Source organism: Mauremys mutica, chromosome 7 (assembly GCF_020497125.1).
Source record: "Mauremys mutica isolate MM-2020 ecotype Southern chromosome 7, ASM2049712v1, whole genome shotgun sequence".
NCBI classification, from domain to species: Eukaryota; Metazoa; Chordata; order Testudines; family Geoemydidae; genus Mauremys; species Mauremys mutica.
The window spans coordinates 98,333,449-98,355,346 of record NC_059078.1 but is presented as its reverse complement, the minus strand read 5'-3'; the positions used below and the strand labels follow the sequence as shown (position 1 = coordinate 98,355,346).

At 48.8% G+C, this 21,898-nt stretch overlaps 1 protein-coding gene across 1 annotated transcript; it reads left to right on the top strand.

Moving 5' to 3' along the window:
* The first annotated feature begins 604 nt into the window (after positions 1-604).
* LOC123373710 (cytochrome P450 26C1) lies at positions 605-19,262 on the top strand. The gene is made up of 7 exons (XM_045022794.1): positions 605-673; positions 1,323-1,624; positions 2,054-2,278; positions 2,660-2,935; positions 7,443-7,598; positions 13,862-14,503; positions 15,774-19,262. The coding sequence occupies exons 2-7, from the start codon at positions 1,421-1,423 to the stop codon at positions 16,152-16,154; spliced, it is 1,884 nt and encodes a 627-aa protein (XP_044878729.1). The 5' UTR covers positions 605-673; positions 1,323-1,420; the 3' UTR covers positions 16,155-19,262.
* Positions 19,263-21,898: the final 2,636 nt, after the last annotated feature.

Sequence of the window (21,898 nt, the reverse complement as noted above, 5' to 3'; positions counted from 1 at the left end):
CTCTGAATTAACTGCAAACGAGCCAGGGGCGGGTGTGGGGGACGGGACTCGGGGAGAGCCCAGGCCAGGAAAGGAGCGCTGGCGAGCAGCGTTCCCTTTGGAGCACTATTCAAATAACGGGTCACTTCACGTCGATCAGGCTGAGACCTTTGTCCCATCTTGCGTAGCATCAAAATCAAGGAATGACACGGATCCTGGGGGGTTCGGTGGAGTCAGCGGTGGCGAAGGGGCTCTGGGGGAAACGCGAGGGGCTCACAGGCGGCTGCGCGCTGCCCCGCTGGACTCCGAGGGGCATGCAGGCTTGCTGTGGGGAGGATGAGAATGGGTGACACTGGATTGGCTGTCATTGGTTACCTGGCTCCCAGCCCTCCAGCTGCAGGGATCTGTCACAGCTCTCCCCCCTCTTCAGCTCCCCACACTCTTTCAATCAATCCCCTCACTTCTCACGGGCTCCAATCATTGCACTTTGTCACGCTCTGGAAGTACGCAGCAAAGACGTCACCTCTGAACGTGCATCGGATAGTAGGCCCCCAATATCTATATAAAACTGCTCAAGGCAGAGAATAGTTAAAAAGGACAGAGACGGCGAGAGGAAGGGGGCAGAGGAACTGGGCTGCAGACTTTTCCTGCGGACCATTCGCCTTTATGATCGCCACAAAAGTTATGGGAAGCCGTGAGTACCCAGCTTCTTTCTCTTTCGCCCCGCAGGGTCTTTGACAGATGTAGCTTTGCTGGGGTAACCCTTTGGGGATACAGTTAGAAAGTCATCAGGATGCTGACTTCAGCACCTGGCAGTGCTGGCTGCTCCAAGCCAGGGGAGTCGCCACCAACCACCTAGTAAGCCGAGAAGTTTCTCCAGCGGAGCCCAGGGTTGCTGCGCTCAGCATCCTGAAGCTCTGCTTTCTAGCAAACCTGGGACTCGTGGGGGAGTGAAGTGGGGCGGATACTTTATCTTAGAGGAGACTCCCTTGCTGTATAGTGACTTTGTTGGATTAGCGGATCCGGCTTTGCTAGGAGAAAATGAAAGATCAACCCGCAAACTTCAGTGTGTTGAAGTGCGGTTCGTTGTGCGGGCAGCGCAGTTTTTCACCCCGGGCAGTAAATCTATCGCACCCCAGCAGCTGATTTTTTAACTCTGAATAACTCCTCTCTGCCAAGTGGCCGCTTTCACCTTCCAGGCGGCATCCGAGAGGGGCAGGGGCAGAGCGCGGGCACCTTTCTCCAAACCCTGAACAGCCCCCAAGCCACGCGCGCTGCCGTGGGGCTTTTCCAGGCGATGTGAAATCGAGGGCTGGCCTGTCTTGTTCCTTCCCTCCCGGCAGCCTAGTCCCCCGCTCCCCCAGCCCGCTGCAGAGGTGCTTTGCCGGGTGACAAGCGACAAAGGGCATCCGGCTGCAGCAGCCGCGGCTGGGAGCCGAAGATGTGGCTGGCGGGGATCAGCCTGTTGTCCTGGCTCGAAGCTGCGCTCGCTGCCTTTCTGGCCCTGGGGCTTCTCCTCACCGTGTCCCGGCACCTGTGGACTCTCCGGTGGACTCTGAGCAGGGACCGGGGCAGCGCTCTGCCGCTCCCCAAAGGCTCCATGGGGTGGCCGTTCTTCGGGGAGACCCTGCACTGGCTCGTCCAGGTAAAGTACAGAGGAGAGCACGTGTCCCCCTGCGGCGGGGGCAGTCTCCGCGCAGCAGGGCCTGGCCTGGTGACTGCTGGGGGATGCCCTGCAGGGTGGTTCACCCCCCCCCCCTCACGGGGATCAGGCTGCTCCTGGGACGCCCAGAACTAACTGAAACGTGAGGAAGGGATTTAAATGCTTTTCATTCCTGAGCCACGTGGTCCCTGAGCTGGGCTCCCCCTTCCCCGCGGGTTTCGCGGCGGAGGGCGCCAGGCTCCGCGCAGCGAGCTCCCCTCCTGCTCCCGAGGAGCCGCGGGCTTGTATGGGGCGAGGGGGCTCCGCAGCCAGCAAATCTGAGCGCGGCCGGGACTGTCCCTGGGTCGGGCTGGCGGGATCCGAGCCTTGCCCCGGGGGTGGCTCTCCGCTTGACCTGCCGGCTGGTTGCAGGGCTCCAGCTTCCACAGCTCCCGCCGGGAGAAGTACGGCCCCGTGTTCAAGACCCACCTGCTGGGCAAGCCTGTCATCCGCGTGACCGGGGCCGAGAACATCCGCAAGATCCTGCTGGGGGAGCACAGCCTGGTCAGCACCCAGTGGCCCCAGAGCACCCAGATCATCCTGGGCTCCAACACCCTGCTCAACTCCATCGGCGAGCTGCACCGCCAGAGGAGGAAGGTGCGCTCCGCAGCGACCGTGGCTCGGGGAGGGGAGGGAGGGGGCCAGGGACCCAGGACTCACGCGCGTGGCCGGGGCATTGTGTTTGGAGCCGTGTGTGAAACTCCTCTAGTTGCGGGGAAGGGCTGGGCTGCGTGAGCGGGGCGGAGACCGAGGGTCCAGGGAAGGCGGTTGTAATTCACCCCTCTGCAGCCTGCGAAGCCCACGCTGCTTCGTGGCCAGGCTGTCACCACTGAGCCGGCAGCTCCGTCCAGGAGGAAGCCAATTGGCGGCGGCTGCCAAGTGGGTAGCCCCAGTTCCCCTGGCTGCGCAGCTGCAGGTCGGAGACAGCGCCGCTAGCCTCTTCTCCCCCCCTAACTCTCTTCCCTCCCCTCTGCCTAGATCCTGGCTCGAGTCTTCAGCCGCGCTGCCCTGGAGAGTTACCTCCCCGGGATCCAGAAGGTCGTGAGCTGGGAGCTGCGGGGCTGGTGCAGGGAGCCTGGTTCCGTCGCGGTTTATTCCTCCGCTAAAACTTTGACTTTCCGCGTTGCAGCTCGGGTTCTGTTGGGCCTCAGCCTGGAAGAAAAGCAGTTTAAGGACCTGGCCAAAACCTTTGAGCAGCTGGTGGAGAACCTGTTCTCCTTGCCCCTGAACATCCCGTTCAGTGGGCTGCGCAAGGTACAGTTGTGGGGTTAAATGCCCGACTCGCACCGCTTTGCTTCCCTCTGCTCTGCCTTGTTGCAACCTACCCAGTACGGATAGGCTGCATTGCCTTAAAAAAAATGTCCAGCCCAAAGTAGCCAAAAAGCCGAGGTTGGTCTCCAGGACCAGCGCTGGAAGTTAGAGAATTGTAAATAACACGGAGCCATGAAAGCCCACCACGCACTGTTACCCTGTCCTATAAGGATCCATGCATGTGTTGTAGCTTTCGTAATGCAAGGTGGATCGCTACTGCCATTTTAAAATACAGTGAATCGCCTTCTTCCCGTCCCACCGTCCCCTCAGGAATTCCCTCTTTGGATATCCTACCCCTGACATGTCCCTGAGTGGGTAACGAGTCACGTTGTAAACAGGTTTCGTTGCAGTATTAGTCGCAGTGATCAGTTAGATTTTGCCCCATTTCTTTTGCACTGGTTTCTTATAAAGGGTCAGATTGTTCTCTTATTACAGATTGTTCTCTAATTACTCCTCGTCGTGGCCATTTCTTTTTCTTTTTTTTCTATATATTTGCTTCCAGCACCTTTCTGTGTTGTTGGCGTCAATGTATTATTATATAATGTTTGATTGCTAAGCATGTTACATCTGGAGTTTTCCCTGGAGTAAATTTCAGTTCTGTGATACCATATTCTCAGCTGGATAGTGATCTGTCCAATTCCTTTCCACAGATTATTGGCTTTGCTATTATCATGGTACATCACAAGCACACGAGTTTTCTGCACTTGTGGGCTGGTTCAGAGAATGCCACTTCCTTTGGCTGAGATAGTCCTTGCTAACATCTATTTATTACCGGAATAGTATATAGTCTGTTGACTTGTTTGTGCTGTAGTTCTGTGGGTTCTGAGCGGGGAGAGGGCTAGAAAGGGATTAATAGATTCTAATGACAGACGGGACCATTGTGATCTTCTACTCATGTAGCACAGGGCATAGAACTTCCTCCAAAATAATACTCTGGGCAGATCTTTTAGAAAAACATCCTATCTTGATTTAAAAGTGTTCAGTGGTAGAAAATCCACCAGGACCCTTGGCAAATTGTTTCAAGGGCTAATTACTCTCACCATTAAAAATATAGGCCTTATTTCCAGTCTGAATGTCTCTAGCTTCAGCTTCCATTGGATTGTGTTATACCTTTCTCTGAAGAGCCCATTATTAAATATTTGTCCCCTATGTAGGCATTTACAAACAGTAATCAAGTCACCCCTTCACCTTCTCTTTGTTAAGCTAAATAGATGGAGTTCTAGAGTCTATCACTATAGGTAGCTCCATCTATATAGTATCAGAGGGGTAGCCGTGTTAATCTGGTTCTGTAGAAGCAGCAAAGAATCCTGTGGCACTTTATAGACTAACAGACGTTTTGCAGCATGAGCTTTCGTGGGTGAATACCCACTTCTTCGGATGCAAGCAGATCTGCTTGCATCCGAAGAAGTGGGTATTCACCCACGAAAGCTCATGCTGCAAAACGTCTGTTAGTCTATAAGGTGCCACAGGATTCTTTGCTGCTCCATCTATATATTTGATTATACTGAATGATCTCTTGGGTGTGTGCATTACACACCATTTTTTTGTGTGTAATTTCCTAGGAGTTTGAAAAAAATGGAAAAAACCAGAACTTCTGTCATGTGGCATCATATTGACGTTCACATGGGTCATCAACAGGGTTGGAACTTTTAGATCCACCCAACAGACCTCTGCCACTTGAGCTAACAGAATAACTGATCATTCTCTATGTAGACGAGCACTAGAGGAGCATGAGACACTCACTTTGCCAGTGGGTTTCAGAGATATTTGCTGACAGCAAAGGAATGGTGAGATTCAGGAATCTTGGTTTCAATTTTAGGCACTGGAGGAGAGTGTGCTCTAGTGGGCACAGACTCCTCTGCCTCTTCCCTCCCCCCGCCACCGCAAGCTTTATTCTTTCTGCCCTATCCCCTTCTACTCCCAATCTCCTTGCCCAGCCAGTCCCAGTTCACCCAGGCCCTGTGGCCCCTTACCCCCAGTATCCTTGCCCAATGCCCAGCCAGTCCCATTTCCCCGGGCTCCTGGTCCAGTCTTCTTCTCTCCCTCCCCTCCCCTCCCCAGACTCTTTGTCTCTATCGGTTTGTTCAGCCAATCCCAGTTTTCCCCCAGCACCCTGGCTCCTTCTCAGATCTGTCTTTCCTCTCCTCATGTCCTTCCCCACATTCCATTGGTTCCCATTTTCCCTGTCCAGCTAGTCACTGTCTCCTCTGAGGTCACATTAGATCTAATGGTTCCTACTGGCCTTAAAATCTATGAACCCTCCATCCCCCCTCCCACCCAGCTCCCAGTCCTAGTTTCTTTGCCCAACTAGTCCCAGTCTCCCACCATCTCAACACCTAGTTCCATTTTATCCTCTTCTCTTTCCCCCCGGGGACAGCCTTCAGTCTCAGTCCTGAGTCTTTTCTTCAGAGCCTCCTTCTAATCTACTCCCTCATTTTGTCCCCTCTGCATTCAAATCAGGCTGCTTCCTCTTATATGCTATCTTGTTGCCAGCAGGGGGAGAGGGCATGAAGAGCACAGGAGAGATAGTTCTCGTGCTTTCAGTTGCAGCACCAACAGCCCAGAGTTACAATTTCAGTTGAAGTCATCTCAGCTCCCTGCAGAACCCAAGCTGAAGCCTGCCCAGGGCGTATGAAATTTCCAGAGTTTTTAGCTGTGAATATCTAGCAAGATTCAGAGGCTTACATCCTGTCCAAGTGTGGCTGAATTTTCACAGGGATGGCTCATCCCTGACATAAAGGCCACTCCCTGCCAAATTTATCATCCCTGCACCAAATCCCTGTGGGAGCTAGAGACTCTTCAAGATTGCCAAAATATTTTAACATGGGCAAAACAACATATTTTTCACTAGTCTTGTTCATGGAAAAGGCTGAACCATTTGGGCCAAAAATTGCTGAAATACTTCAGCCTGATGCAGACACCTGGCATGGAGAAAATGTCATCCCAAACAGTTTAAGTCTGGCAAAGCTATATGCATAAAAACAGGGTCTTGTAATGGGAAGAGTTGAGCAACCTTGGCTATAAGACTTTGGTCTAATTTTGGTTGTTAGGTTTACTGTGCAAGTGCTGGGTGGTGTTGGTGGCCTGTGACAATATTATTATGGAGTCATAGTGTTTAATGCCTGAAGGGACCACCAGCTCATCCAGTCTGACCTCCTGTATATGACTCTATTATAATATAATCCTAGCAAAATCTGTGCATGGATTTCTTTCAGGTTAGATTGCCCTGCCTCTGGACTTCTGCAGTAGGGTGATCTCTAGGAGGATGAGGCCCGCATGAGACAGGCTTCTTGTTACAGAACCACACACCTTGCATTCCGAATACATTTCCATTTCACATAGTGACAGCTTCGGAGCTGACTCCTATCTATTAGATGTTTGGTAGCATGGAGGGTTCCTTTAATGGAAATACAGCCTTCTGACAAACACATTTACACACAACCAATTGGGTGTGATTATCACATATTTAGCTAGCATACTCATCTGGAATAGCGAACCCCTTTGTCATTGCCTTTGAAAAGCCTCTGGAAGTTTCTGGAGACCAACATTAGATGGGGATTGGCTTGTCAAGTCATCCTCTCGTATCCAGGTGCCAGAAAGCTCCCTTTGGACATAGCAAAAGCTGAGTTTGTTCATGGCAGTCATCAAGAGGTCACTGTGGCATCAGCAGGGCCGGCTCCAGACCCCAGCGCACCAAGCGTGCGCTTGGGGTGGCATTTTGCTGGCAGGGTGGCAGGCAGCTCCGGCGGACCTTCCGCAGTCATGCCTGCGGAAGGTCCACCGGAGCCGCCAGACCAGCGGACCTCCCGCAGGCACGACTGCGGAGAAGGTCCGCCAGAGCCGCCTGCCACCCTCCCAGCGCACCCTCCGCAGGCGCGTCTGCAAGAGGTCCCCCGCAGCCGCGGGACCGGCAGCGCGCCCCCTGCCCAAATTCTTAGAGCCGCCCCTGGGCATCAGCCCTCTAGCTTCACTGTTTCCCTCCCCTCCGAGTGTTCCTTGGGCAGTACTTCCATTTACAGGGTGTGTTGGAGTAGCACAGGGAGAAATTACCCAGTTCCCAATAGTCTAGCTGCCTAGTGCCAAGTAATGTCAACAATGACAAACCCAGACCTGAAGAAGAGTTCTGTGTGGCTCCGAAGCTGGACTCTCTCACCAACAAAAATTGGTCCAATAAAAGATATTACCTCACCCACCTTGTATCTCTAGCATAGACAAATTACTTTGTCCTTCCTAGTCATTTAATTGTGAGGTGGCAGATTGAAGCACACTCAGAGCACAAAAGGAGCATGGATTTGAGCTATTGGTATAAGTTAGAATAAGAGTGATGGGATTCTTGGGGTCCTTGAGTGCCATTCATCCTGGGTAGGGTCTTTTTCCGGATTTTTTCTTACAGTGCTTCACTAGGGCTGGGTTGGACAGTCCCTGAACAATCATGTCTGACTCTTCGCAGGGGATCAAAGCCCGGGATCTGTTACATGAGTACATGGAGAAAGCCATAATGGAAAAACTACAAAGAAAGAACTCCGAAGGTCATCGTGATGCTCTGGATTTCTTAATAAACGGTGCCAAGGAGCATGGCAAAGAATTCACCATGCAGGAGCTGAAGGTAAAGAGAATCTCCTTTGCTGTTTTGCTTCTGTCTTTAAAGCAGTTTGATTGGGGGGGCATTTGATATCTGCTAGCCTCCGCCTTTGTTTTACCCACTCTGGGCGAATCCATCACAAACAATAACAAAGCTTATAGTTAACCATCTTCCTCACCCTAAATGCCCCTGGGCACTAAACATTGCTTGTCCACCTTGATTAAATAAGGGCCTGGGAAAAAATCCAAACACCGTAGAAATGCAAGGATGTTGAAAGAGGGATTGGATACCCAACACTTAAGGTAGGTGTTGAGCAGAGAAAGGTGAGCTTTGTAGCATCTCACCAGTTCCCAAGCCTGAGCAGAGAGCAGGTGAGGCGGACACTTAGGAAGAGTGTGCCAGCCCTACAGACATCCTTTTCATGGTTAAATTGCTTTGCATTTGAACTGAGTTAATATTTTAAAAGTAAATAAATGCCACTTTTGCCCTCCTACCTTATCCTCTTGGCTTTTCTTCCAGGCATCTGCCTGGTTTTACTAGAATACTGCTAGGTTTGTCCAGCTCCAATGGGGCTTCTTGCCTATCCATGTATTCTCAATACACTCCAAAATATTATCTTTGACATGCTAGACCCGATTGTGCATTACTCGCACACCTCCACGCCTATTGTAGGGGGGCTATGGATCAGGCCTCTGTGTTCCAGGGGGCGGTAAACATAGAAATCTTTGAAACAATATATCAAAATGACTCCTGAGATGGAATGATGGATTCTGGGTCATTGTCTAGGATCATCAGCTCGTTAATTATATTACTGAGAATGTGGATGTGCTCTGTGGAATAGTGAACATGAGACAGCGCTATGATTTAAGGCCAAATCCTATCGGTCTTACTCAGGCAAAGCTCCCAATTGAAAGCAACGGGAATTTTGCCTAAGAATTGAGAAAGTATTTGTCCTTAGTACTGAGTCAGTGCGTACCACCAGGCTATTCTAAGTGTCACTATTAATGTGAAATATAAAAATCTGAACGAGTGTTTATGAAGTTCTGGGATAATTTTGAACGTGTGCAGTAGCTGATTTAAGTATATTTATAATGTAGGGTTTTAAAATATCATATCGAGATATCAGTCCAAGATCAGGACTTACTGTAAAACCTAAAATGGGTAACTGACCTATATTTCTCCTCTGTGGCTGAGAATCAGCTTCTATCCGTATTGCCCTGGGCTGCCAAAAACAGGCATGTTTGCCTGCCATATTGGCAGAACTGCCAAAATACTGACGGCCTTCCAAGTCATCTTCTTTTCGGAGCATATGTGAAATCAGTTTCAGGGTATAAGATCCTATTAACTTGTATGGTAAAAACGATGCCGCTTAGCCTCCTCCGGGATGAAATCCTCGGCTCAGTTGACTCCAAACTCCTAAGAGCTCCAGCAGGGTCAGGATTTCACCCCGGATCTTTATTTCCTAGGAGCAGGTGACCAGTTTTTGTAAAGTTTCTGAATCTTTGCTTCTGAAAATCTGGAAGTGTGTGGACAGGATTGCATTGTCTCCACATGGAAACTCACCACTGCCTGGTGGCGTCCCTCCTAAGAACAGCGGTAAAAGTCATTATGCATTTCCTGAAATCCTTAGGCATTTAGTGTAGGCAGCGAAATGGACAGCGACAGAACACCAACTCCGTCAGGTTAGCTTATGCTACAGAGCAACAACATTATAGCAAATTAAGTGAGACCTTATGCCACCGGGCCATTCCCGACAATCCTGCGTTGGCAGGAGAAGGAACCATGAGGGGGTCTTTTCCGTCTCCGATCTTCCCCATTCCTGGCATCTTCTCACTTGAGTGCGTCACAAAACGAGCACCGTTTGGCTCCAAGTCAGGGGGCAGGATTCCTCGTGAGGAGGCAGCGTGGCCGAGTAGACACTGGACTGGTACCCAGGAGATGTGGGTTCTGTCACTTTCTAGTCTCCTCTCTCTGGTTCACTTTCCCGGTATTTAAAATGGGATAACGATCTCCTCATGAAGAGGTTCGGGTTGGTTTATTTTTGTTTGTGTTCAAATCCTATCCTATGTGGAACTCCACGAAGGGGAATCCAGTCTGCAAATAGGGAACTGCAAGCCACTTTTCTGCTGAGTAACAGAGGGTGTTTGCCACGGGTTGTGTAGCACAGCAGTGTGTGGGAGGAATCCCCGTACAATGTATAACTAATTCACCAGGAGAATAATCTATTTTAGAGATTAATTAAAATGACCCTCCCAAATCGATCTCGGATCGATGTTTAAGAAAATCTAAACTATCGGGCAAAAATAATGCGCTCATTTGTAAATAATGCTCAACGATATTCTCCGGGAGCAGCTAGAGGTGCTTAGAAGAGGTATAGGTGACATTAGTCAAGAGATGAACAAAACTATCTATGTGCAATTAAACCCGGGTATCTGTGATGTAATATTTGTCAGATTATACCCAGGCACCTCTAATGCATATTATTAAAAAATAATTATATGAGCAGTTGGCGAGCCGCCACGGATAGAGCCAAGAGGCTAGTGTGGCTCATCCCAGTCGAGATAACAGTGATGGGCAGGGAGTCAGCATGTGTTACTATATTGATATGCACTTCTGTGGGCTGTGCAGTTAGAAACTTCCTACATCCGCTGCATTTAAAGAAACTTTCTTACGGATGGTAAAATAATTTATGATTCCTGTCTAATGTGGCAGAGACTTGTACTAAAATAAAATGACAGCGGAATATTAATCTAGTGGAATGATCTGCCTTGGTAAAAAAATCGTAGTTGCTTTACAGCATTGGATACACACCTCTGAGAGACACTCCAAGCGCATGTGTGCACTAATTTCCTGACTCGCTTTGTGTTTAAATACTTGTCAAAGAGCACTTTCCACCCCCGAGAGATGCTGGGGATTGTACTCAGGGAATGAATGCAGCATGTGCTTTACGAAATCAGGACGTGTAACAGCCCAGGTTAAAAAGCCCACCGTTTTATCGAAACCACCAGAAAAAGCCGAAAGCCAAAGCAGGGAAAAGAACACATCCTTTATCATAGCTTCGTAGGGCTCACACAAAAGGCGGTGGGGGGTTGGGCATCTTGCTTTCTGAGAATGCACGAAAATAAATTAAACTATAAACCACGGCAGTAAAGTCACAATAAAGGTGAGATTTAAGTTTGAAGGAAAACAGGATCATCCTGAGGCTGTTTCCATAGTGAATCAGACTGAATAAGAGACGAGGTGAGGCTACAAGACACCTAATTGGACTGGCTATAAGAGAATAAATAAAATACTTTTTAGATTAATAAAATATTCTAGCGTCAGGACGCTCTTTCCAGCCACATTAATACGTTGCGAGCGGCTCTATTTTCATCCTTTGTGCGGTGATAGATTAGCCTTGTAAAGACTAACAGAGTGGGAGGAACTCAGCAGCACCCCGGTGCAGCAGTGCCATCCGTTGCTATGCGGCGTTACACTTTACTACGCGGAGCTTTCCCTGTGGAACTTCGCACTGGGAGAACCAAGACATTGTGGTCACCAGCACAGACGGTGTACGGTTCTCGGGAGTGCCCAGTTCCTGCTAATGTCTACGGGAGCGATGTGCACAGATACGGGGGCAAGCAGCCCCCTCCCCCAGTTCTGTCAGACGTTATATACATCCTGGAGGTGGTCCGGAGAGCCAGCATACTGACAAGTCTCCCTCCCCAGCCAAAACAAGCCCTAGCTAAGCTGCGGGGCCTCGGTCTGGTAGCAAGGAAAAATCCTTGCTGTGGGGCTCCGGCATAGCGGGATTGGCTCCGGGTACTTCGGGGCTTTAAGCGGAATAGGGGGGGGGCTTCCCCCCTGCCCTTAACAGGAAATCAGACCGTTTGGCGCTGCGAGGTATTCCCAGGCCTGATGCATATTTGAAAAAGGAAACAAACTCCGCGGAAATCCTGCAGCTCGGCCCCGCCGCTGGGCCGGTTCGTAGGGAGAAGAAACCTGCGCCGGAGTCACACTGAGTCCAATCGGCTCCTCACCAGGGCTTTTTCCGTGTCCCGCTGCAGCCCGGTGTCATTCTGCCCATCCTTTGCAAGTCTCTATCCCGGCCACAGCGCCGCCAGCTCGCCGGTCTTTATACGGGAGCAGCGCGAGAGGCTCTGCGGAAGCCTTGGGGTGGAGTCCTAGCCTCATTGAAGTCAGTGGGAGTTTTGCCATAGAGTTCAATGGGGCCAGGATTTCACCGATGTGTTTTGGATTCACCCCTTCCCTTCTCATAGGCGGGGGGCTGTGGGGCCTGGAGACATTCCCACCCTTAGGTCACCCCCCACAGCTCTCTTTTTGCCTCCGGATCATGACCGGCTGTCTCTGGAAATCCCAAATTCCTGATGCACTGGATGCAGCTTTGTTGTAGCTCCAAAGCTTGGCTCTCTCCCGGGAAGAAGTTGGGCCAATAAAAGATATTACCTCACCCAACTCCTCTCTCTTCCCCTTACCTTAGCAGCTATTAGCGAGGCTTACCTGGGTGTATATTCTGTGCGTAACTGTGTGTATTCTGCACAACATCTGGGAGGCGTGATGCTGCGCCTTGTGGAGACACTGCAACTGCAGTTCCTTGAGAGTCAGAAATAGGACAGACATCGTTACAGAAAGGCAAACTAGTGATTGTCAAATATTTCGGTCACATTTTTAAATGCTGGTTTAATAGTCGTAGTTCACATCCTAAACCTGCACGTTTTCCTTTGATTTCTGTATGGGTGGGAAAGAAAAAGGGGAGCTAAAACCTCCCAATATTTAATCTTCTATCACTTAGCTAGGGCCTGGCTGGTTTCCTGGGATATTTGAAGGGAGGTCCTTAGAAAGCCCTGATTGTACGGTTTTGAGGATCCATTGTCGGCGCAGAGAGCCCACTTTGATTGTCTGGGATCGTTCTGTGGCTTGGCTGTGTGCTGAGTTATCAGAGCCACGCTGTGACAAACATGTATGTAAAGCATCGGAGGGACGTAGTACATGTATAACACTCGGGTCCGTTGTTTTCCTCTGCAACACACCTCAGTTTTTGCTTCTAGGAAGCAATTGGAATCATTGGATCCTTAGACTTGTTTTTCTCGCAGCACTAAATAGCATGGGAAGGGGGCGTGCGGGGGACAGTTCTTCCGTGGTTGTCCCATGACTTGTTATACAGGGCTCGGTTCTGCCAGATGCTGAACACTGTGAGGCAATCCAGCAAAACCCTTAACTTGACGCACGGGAGTAGGAGAATCCCCTTAATGTTTAGCTCAGCACCTTGCAAAATCCAGCCCATGGCGATTTAGTTCAGGTGGCGGCACATCTATGCACAGTGCGGCTGCATGGGAGAAAGGTTGATAGCCTCAGGGAATTTTGAACCATCGAAGATCACTGACAGGATTTTAGATGTTCCTCTAATGTCATCGAGCAATAAGAAAGTTAGTTAATCTACAGACTCTGACATGCCCTTGCCTCTGGGGCAATCGAAGAACCCGGGATTTGTCAAACATCTGTATCCAGGTAACTCTCTATTGGCTGCAGAGCTGCGGAGGTTCACATACATAAATTGTGATGGCACAGCAAGTTTCTTATTACTTGTACTCACTGTTGGCCGGAGTCCAGTTCTATTCATGTACACGACGTCTTCACATTGACTTCAGGGGGCGTTTGAACAAACGTTACCTGTTTTAGACGGTAGCATAGGAACCTAGGACTCCCGGACCAATATCCACCATCAGCAATGTAGAAGACATGCCTATCCAGCGATGATTTCTTTAAGAGAGTGGAAGAATCTGTACATATCAAATGTAGCGTCTGGCAGCCGGAGATCCAAATCTGTAAGGCTAAGTGTGGGGATAACCTTTGCTCACAAAATTCTCAGCCTGGTATATTTTTTATATTAAAATACTCTCTGGGAGCCCTTTTCATAAGCACGCATCAGAATTAATATATTTTCAAAAATGAAAACATTTAACATTGTTTTTTTAGTTGAAATGCTGATGCAGCAGTTGGTTCTCCTTTTCTTTCTCTTGTTACTGATAATGTTTGCAGGTTCCTAGGGAGGAGTGGAATAAACAATCCATTACCTAAGTGGTAGACGTGCAGTATAATGCTCGGTTAGCAAAGGAACGCAAGTCCTGTAAAGTTACAGAGATTTGAGTTTCTAAACGCTCAAATGATGGAAATAAAGACGGGCCACGTGGGGCTAGACAGCGCTGCTCAGAGGGAACAGGTGGGAGTATGATTTGAAGATTAAAACACAAACGCATTTAAAACTGTCACATTTGATTATCTCGCAGGAGTCAGCGATTGAGCTGATATTTGCTGCTTTCTTCACCACTGCTAGTGCCAGCACTTCTCTGATCCTTCTGCTACTGAAACACCCCTCGGCGGTAGAAAAAATAAGACAGGAACTGGTGTCCCATGAATTGCATAGGCACTGCCATTGCCTTTCGCCCGCAGTCTCCCAAAAGAACCACCCATATATTGAACCCTGCCAAGATACACCGATGGTCCAGGAGAAAGAGAGGAAGGACAGTGACTCTCAACAGCGTCTCCTCTCCACGCCGGAAGGGACGCCGAAGAATCAAAGTCAGCAACTTGATCTAAAGGCAGAAGGGGATGCTGGGGGTGGTTTTATCCGGCGGCCTCCTCTCCTTAAGGAGCTCACGTTAACCAGAATGACACAAGAAACAATTAGTTTGAATACAAACGATCAGTATTCAAACCACAGGCAAGAGGAAGCCGCCCAGCCGCCCAGCCGGTTCGAGGTGCCCACAGGGCCAGTGGTTCCAGAGGCAGAGTGTCACTGTCAGCCTGAGATGAACTTGGATAAACTGAACCGTCTGCGCTACTTGGACTGTGTGGTTAAGGAGGTGCTTCGCGTGCTGCCGCCCGTTTCTGGAGGCTATAGGACTGCCCTGCAGACCTTTGAGCTGGATGTAAGTTATCTGTTCCGTTTTGCAATCGTTTAAAGACTCGGCTATGGCTTTGAGCTAAGCCGCTTTAGTTCATTGATGTGTATCTGCATGTCTTATCAGACAGTTTTACACTATTTTCTTCTTCCTCTCTAGTGACCTCTGGGTATTTCAAAGGGCTGATTTCCTACTAATGGCAGCTGTGCGACCATTAAAACTTGTCTGTAGAACGAGTTTATCTTTAGTGGGAAACACTTGTTACGATGTAAGATGTGACATTTTGTCAACTGCAGGCGCACCTGAGTTTGTGCAAAATAAATATACACCGAATATGTTTTTTTTGCATTTTACCATTATAGAAAGCACAGAATACGGGGGAATGTTGCACACCGCTAACTGGCCACTTAAAACAGAAAATGGAAAACATAAAGCACCTAGAAATCAAATAATTGGTTATTTGTTTTAAAAGTAATTTATTTATATAGTGCCCAAAAATGTGTTGGCTGCTTCCGTGAAAATCAAATGATACTGATGTTACTAAATCAGCAAATACCGAAAAGGCACAATATCACAGCGTGAATACAAGAAATGACAGCGAAACAGAGCAGTAGAGAACCGCAAAATCGCACGGCAGGTCCAGTTCTACAACTAATAGGAGAATAAGTCTTGCTCAGGCACCGTAGCCCCAATGAACACAACAGCAGTGGGACTGCTTGTCTGAGTAGGAGCTGAAGAACAGGCCCTGGATCCAGCTGGCGTCATCACACGAGTCCTGTTTGTGTCCTTGGGGACTACAGGCGTGAGCGATGCGAGCAGGATTCTGGTCTCAAAGTGCCCTCCCTGCTGATGGTTCTGCACGGAGGAAGAGCAATAAGTTATTTCCATGAACCCCGGTGTCTGGGGGGTGGGTGGGTTCTGAAGCTGCCGCGTTAGACAGGGTGGTTAGTTAGCATCCAGTGCCCACCCGGAGGGAGGCACCCCGGTCCCGATCGAATTAAACATCCCACCCAACATCTCCGTCCTTCCTGGAGAAAGCCAGAGCCGGTTTCTAGGGAGGGCCGTGGGAACGGGGTCCGGGGCCCTGGGCAAGGCGCAGTGTCGCCCTCTGGCGGCCGAACGGAACGGATGGCTGGCGGCGGGGAGGCCCGGATCGGGCAGGTTTCTAGGCGAGACGGGTCCCAGCAGCAGCACAACCTCAGGGCTCCCTCTAGCAGCTGTGCAAGGCCAGGCCCCCCCCCAGCGCCGGTGGCAGCTGCCCGCTAGCTGATGTTCCTCTCCCCCCCTTCCCCTGCAGGGCTACCAGATCCCCAAGGGCTGGAGCGTGATGTACAGCATCCGAGACACCCACGAGACCGCGGCCGTGTACCAGAGCCCCACCGAGCGCTTCGACCCGGACCGGTTCGGCTCGGCCCGGCAGGAGGGGGCAGGACGCTTCCATTACATCCCCTTCGGCGGCGGGGTCAGGAGCTGCATCGGCCAGGAGCTGGCCAAGGCCATCCTCAAGCTGCTGGCCATCGAGCTGGTCCGCACGGCCCGCTGGGAGCTGGCCACCCCCAGCTTCCCCGAGATGCAGACGGTGCCCATCGTGCATCCCGTGGACGGGCTGCAGCTCTTCTTCCACCCGCTGCAGCCCGGCGGCGCCAGCACCCGCCGCCAGGTGTCCCGGGAAGCTTGAGCCTTCGCCGCGGCGGGCTGCGGGCAGGGCGAGGAGCGGACGCCGCAGCAGATCTCAGAAGGGCCGGGCGTGGGGGAGAAGCACCAGGATTTGTACCGACCGGACACAGAGAGCGCGACACGAGCCCCTGGGCCCGTTTCCTTTTCGCAGCGCCCTGCAGCGGGGCTGGGATCCGGCTGCTGAGAGGGGGCCTAGCCCATCCATCCCCTCCTTCTCGGTGCCCTGCTGCCGCCCACCACGGCCACGGGCGAGGGGCTCCGGATGCAGCAGCACATCCGGTGAGATCTCCCGTTCGTCCGCTTGCACATTAGAAAGGCTTGGTTTGTGCCATCCTCACTGCACCCCGGGTGGGGAAAACCAGGGCCCAGATGAACTCCAAGGAGTCCAAACCACCGAGAAAGAGTCCAAGACCCAAGTATGCAGTTTCCCTAAACTTGGCTGGGGGAAAGAAACCAACTGTTCTAGATTTTAAAACAGAATCCCCGGGGATTTAGATTCACCTGCTACCTCTCACCTGACTCTTGAAAGTTTAGGGGAACGCCCTATCCACTGAACAGCCTTCCAAGCCACACTGTTGCCTCGTCAGCCCTCCTGCCCCCTTCCTTTTGATCGCATAGAGAATAATGCAGGAAGGAGAGAAAAATAACCGTCTCTAGCACATTTTCATTACAGCGCATGGCTAGAGATGGCCTGGAATTTCCTGTTCCACATGCAGAAGAGTTATGCCCTATGGGACACATGTATTTGTAAAGGGGGGAGTGGGTTTTTTCATGTTGGGCCATAGCCTTTTAGAAATTTCCATGGATATTTAAAAAGAGAAAAATCTAAGGGGTCGCTGAAATCGGACAGGTCCAAACCTGTCAGATACATCCCAATTATCTGTAACTTTCTGATAACTCTAATTTCCGATAGATTAATGTAAAGAGTTTGTATTTCATCTCACTCCGACACTTTCCATTAGAGTCCATATGATAAAGATGCATTCAGATAGTACTGTATATTAATATTGTACAGTAACACTGTATCACAGTAAGGACTGTGCTGCTATTATTAAGGATCCATCATTAAATCTCATTTTCAGAGTAAATGTGCCCTAGACTAGAGTTTAGTTGCAGATTGAAACCTGCATGAGAGAATCGGGTTTCAACAGGGAAGTGACCTTTTAAAAATAAACATTTAAAGAGCCAGGACATTTAACTATTTGATTCTGGCTGAAAAGTTCCTGATTTTAAGATCGAAACCCATTTCTTGTGCATACACTCTGGAACCTCTTACAGAATAATGAATTCAATATTTATAGCGATATTCACATTATAATAACTATCAGAGCAACATTGAGCAACAAGCCCACTTGTCATGCAGCATATGGTGTACAATGACTTAAATATGGATTCACGTGGAGTTAAGGTTGGGGGCTGACTGACCTGTTAGAGGGTCTCTGAATACTGTCTGCATTGCCATTTCCTGCTCTTCAATTCCAAGTATTTTTCTTTTTCCCCTTGTAAAAGAATTTCTCACAGATATTTTGTAAGGGTAAATGTAAGCCTACCTTTCATGTCGATGAATGGAAATGGCAGTTACATTGGAGCGTTGAGAGGAGAGTTTAGGGTAATACAAAGTATTATTTGTGTAGATCAGTGAATACATTATTTCATTTTCACCTAGGGCATGATGGCAGCCCACCGGTGTCAATGGAAAGGTTTCGCTGGGCTTTGGCTAAGGCACATAGTACATACTGTCCGTCTAAAAGGTGAGGGGAAGCAAGGAAATGGAAACATCTGATAATTACTTTTCATACATTTTAATGGAAAATATGGCTACTCCTGCTCTAGGTCAAGCTCTTGCGTAATATTAAAATTTATCAGATCGCTGAGAGGCGGAACAGAACACCTACCTCCCCACACCTGTTATCCTGCCTACATCCCCACACCTGTTATCTGTGGGATGAAGTTGCCCTTTATGAAGGCTGACACATTGGTTCGTAGGATAATTTCTCCAATGACACTTCTGCCCTAAATAAACGTTCTTGTCCTTCTGCAATCGCCCAAAAATGAGGAAAGTCAAAATATTTGCCTTAAATGGTGACCCACTGCCTGAAAACCAGCCGGAATGATTTATTATTCTGTTAGCCAGAGTGTTAGCAGCCACCGCACTGGTGGCTTACCTGGATCAGTATTTCTAATTAAACATCAGAAAGTCGGGTAACATCATTTCACTCCATGTAACATCTCAGCTACCTAGAGCAGAAACATGGCTACCAAATGTGACAGGTCAAATCTGGAAAAGGTTGTACTGAAAGTCGGAGTTAAGTGTTGTTGGCAGGTTGACCCTTTAGTGAACCAGCAGCCTCTGCCCTCCTGACCTTGTCTTTAAGGTGAATCTTTGTGATGAACGGAGGGGAAATCAGTAGGCGGTGGATACAAGTGTCAATGACTAACTTTAATTAGCACAACCACTGAACTGATCTATCCAAACGCTACTGACGCTATTGTGATCCTCTTAAAGAAAAGTAGGCGAACCTTTGATCCACCTCCAGTTCCGTTTTATTTAGGTGGGAGTGGGACCTGGCCGCTCACCTAGACAATAATCGGCTGGGGAGCCGACTGGCAAATGCAGCTCTGCAGCCTCCTCCTCCAGCTTGGATGAGAAGTAATCGCCGATTCTTCAGGACCAAGCTCAAAAATTACCCCGAGCACTAACACTGTAACCGCGTTGTTGAATAACGTAATGTGAATCTAGCAAAAAAAAAAAAAAAAAAAAAAAAAGAGACTTGAAACTGATGTTGTTTTTCAAATAAACATGAGCATTTGCAAGTGAAGTGTAGCAATTACTACTTGTAATCAAAGTTTGTTCCTATCAGGCTGTTAATTTCTTGACCCCCTTCCAAGATGTCTTTAATTATCCCTTTCACTCTTTACCATTTGATTCTTTTCGGACTGACGACTGTAGAATAGATGGCTGTGGCGATAATAAAGGTTTCCTGTGGTAATTATCGGTGCTCAGGCCACCGTATCTCGTTATTTGATGGACAGTGAACTTGGCGAAGTTGCTGGCAGAGTTCATTCAGATGTCACGGTCCGTGTTGTAGGTCACAAGCAGGTCAGAGTATGGGAATGGGAAAGAACCCCGAGGTCATGCCACTGCTCCCAGCGCAATTCACTGAGGATACAGGGACACCAGAAAATGATCATCCCTATTAGGCAGAGAACTGCCTTGCCAGCTTTGGAGGGCTCAGAAGCCGCCAACATAACCACTGGTTGGTTTATATAGGTCAGCGGAGGGGTGGGGGAATGGGAACAAAGTGAGCATTTTAAACAGAAAATGGGGAAATTTACCAGATTAAATTTAGGCTGAAATCGTATAATATACAATTATCTATCACATCTGGGCACAGCAAACAACCCGCATACACATATTTGCATTATATGCAGGCATGTGTATAATAGTCACCGTATGCTTCTACCCTTTACCGATAAATGTTTTTTAAGGAACTAGGACTTCACCGACATTTCAATTAAACTCTAAACTTTAAAAGCCCTTAGCCCTCCCGGGTCAGGTCGCTTGCTGACGCTGCACCATCTAGAAATAAATTTGCGTTTTTAAGCACAGGTTAAGTGTCTTATCCCAGAACTAGAAAACAGTCAAAAAACTGTGCATGCGGCACAGAAAGATTGGCGTTCAACGACTACATTGCCAGGTACTGTCAAAGCAACCAGGCTACTAAATACTAAGCAGAAATACTCCCCGAGTCATGTCTTCCAGAAAACATAAAAGGGGATACACTAGACATTAGGGGCTAACATTCAGATTCCGTTAAAAAAATCGCCTCGAATGTTTATTGTGGTTAGGCAGGGAATCAGAAAGCGAAATTGACTAGACAAACATGAAACTGAATAGTTTACTTGTACCGTCCGAGTGAAATAGGGTAAACACATATATAAACATATGACAAACAACAGCGACAGCTCTTTTGATTTTGAAACTTCTTCCTCTTGTAATATATTATTGATATTCGATGCAAGGACATTTTGTAGATACAAATATTACTTTGAAGCTCGGAGTGCCCCTTAAACATTTCCCAGCTTAGTCACTAATTTACAAAAGAAACTGCGAGGGTCATTTCAGCCAAGTAGTGAGCAACAAACACGAGGAGAAAAAGTTCTGTAATTTGAAGGTTATCGAGGATGTTGTTCGTATTCATTTGCCGTATTTCTGCGAAACGGTGCCTAAGCTAGATACAAATGTAAGACTTTATGGTAAGTGCTTGTCATACACTTCAACTACTTACTGCTGCATTTATTGTAATAACCGTAACCGCCAGTCAGTGACTTCTGGACAGGTGTCATCTGTGTAGGTGTTATATAAAAACAACAAGGAGTCCGGTGGCACCTTAAAGACTAACAGGTTTATTTGGGAATAAGCTTTCCTGGGTAAAAAACTTTATATATATATATATATATATATATATATATATGACTGCATCAGTAGCTTTACAATCAGTAGGTATTGGTGTATATATACCCCGGAGCTACCATGTTTCCGAATACCAACACCTATTGATTGTAAAGCTACCGATGCAGCCAGATGGGTACAGTTCAGAGATGATGCACATGACAGAGCAGGAAGCGCGATCGGTGTTTTGGAAACTTTTAGCAGCTGGCTGCTCTTTTGGCGAACAACCAACAAGTACCTGTGTTCTACGTCTCTGGTTGCACAGAAAGGAAATTAAACTCTGCTCCGAAATATTTTTTTAAGGTTTCGCCAAGGTGTAACGCCAGGATCCCCAAACGAACTGGATAGTCATTCCAGCCCTGATCGTATTTTCCTGTACAACGACCTCTTATAAATCTACAGCCGTGAGTGGGAGGAGCGAAGGGTCCGTGGCAGCCGCCGCCCGTGAACATCCTTTCCCCGCAGTCAGCCCTGCCATTCCGAATTGCACCGCAGTGATAAAAAGCGGCTCCGCATGAGAACATTTCCCAGCATTTGTGAAGCACTCCTGCCTCCTGGATGCTCTACAGGTGAACGTCAGACCCTGGGCAATTCTCTGCACGGTTTGTGGGAGCACATAGCCAGGGCGAAGTCCGCTTTCCAGGCACACATAGCTATCTCCCAGTCTCTGTGCCAGGAGACTTAGCCCCCCTCTGAATTAAACTGCGGCTGGGGAGTATGCCGAATTCCTCTGTCTTCTTCCCATAACGTTATGGCGGCCTGTGGGTTATCTGTCTCCCACCTATATTCAGACAGATGCTGACTACTGCTCTGCTTGTTGAAAAGGCAAACCCATCACCGCAGGTTGCAAAAGAAAAGATTCACACAGAGAAGACCCCCGGGGTGAGAACTAGCTATGCTCCAGGGTCCAGGATGAGAAGCACCAGAAACCTCACGCGTAGGCGCGGGTCTGCGGATGCTGTGATCCATGATTTAAGCGTCTATAAAAGTCTGTGGGTGGCGATAGCCTGGATGTTTACTTTTTGATATAACCTTGCCTTCCCTCGCTGACCTGCGTTTGAACCTGCCATTAGCGCTGCATCATAAGTTTCAGAATTTACTCCTGCCTGATGCTGATTATTCCTCTCAGGACCCTGACCATAAATACAAGCTGGGCCTTTGAGGTGAACTTCAGGCCACGCACTAATTTGAGGGGACAAGGTGAAGCGGCGGCTGTTCTTGATCCAATTCTGTTTTTAGCCTGTAAACCCAAAGCTGCGTTCCAAGCGACTCAGCGCTTTGCAGCTGGAGTT

What these genes read in the sequence shown, in the direction of transcription:
- LOC123373710 (XM_045022794.1), top strand. Translation starts at nt 1,421, where the DNA reads ATGTGGCTGGCGGGGATCAGCCTGTTGTCCTGGCTCGAAGCTGCGCTC. An exon ending in CCCTGCACTGGCTCGTCCAG is followed by an intron (nt 1,625 to 2,053) that starts GTAAAGTACAGA and finishes GGCTGGTTGCAG; the next exon opens with GGCTCCAGCTTCCACAGCTC. An exon ending in TGCAGACCTTTGAGCTGGAT is followed by an intron (nt 14,504 to 15,773) that starts GTAAGTTATCTG and finishes CTTCCCCTGCAG; the next exon opens with GGCTACCAGATCCCCAAGGG.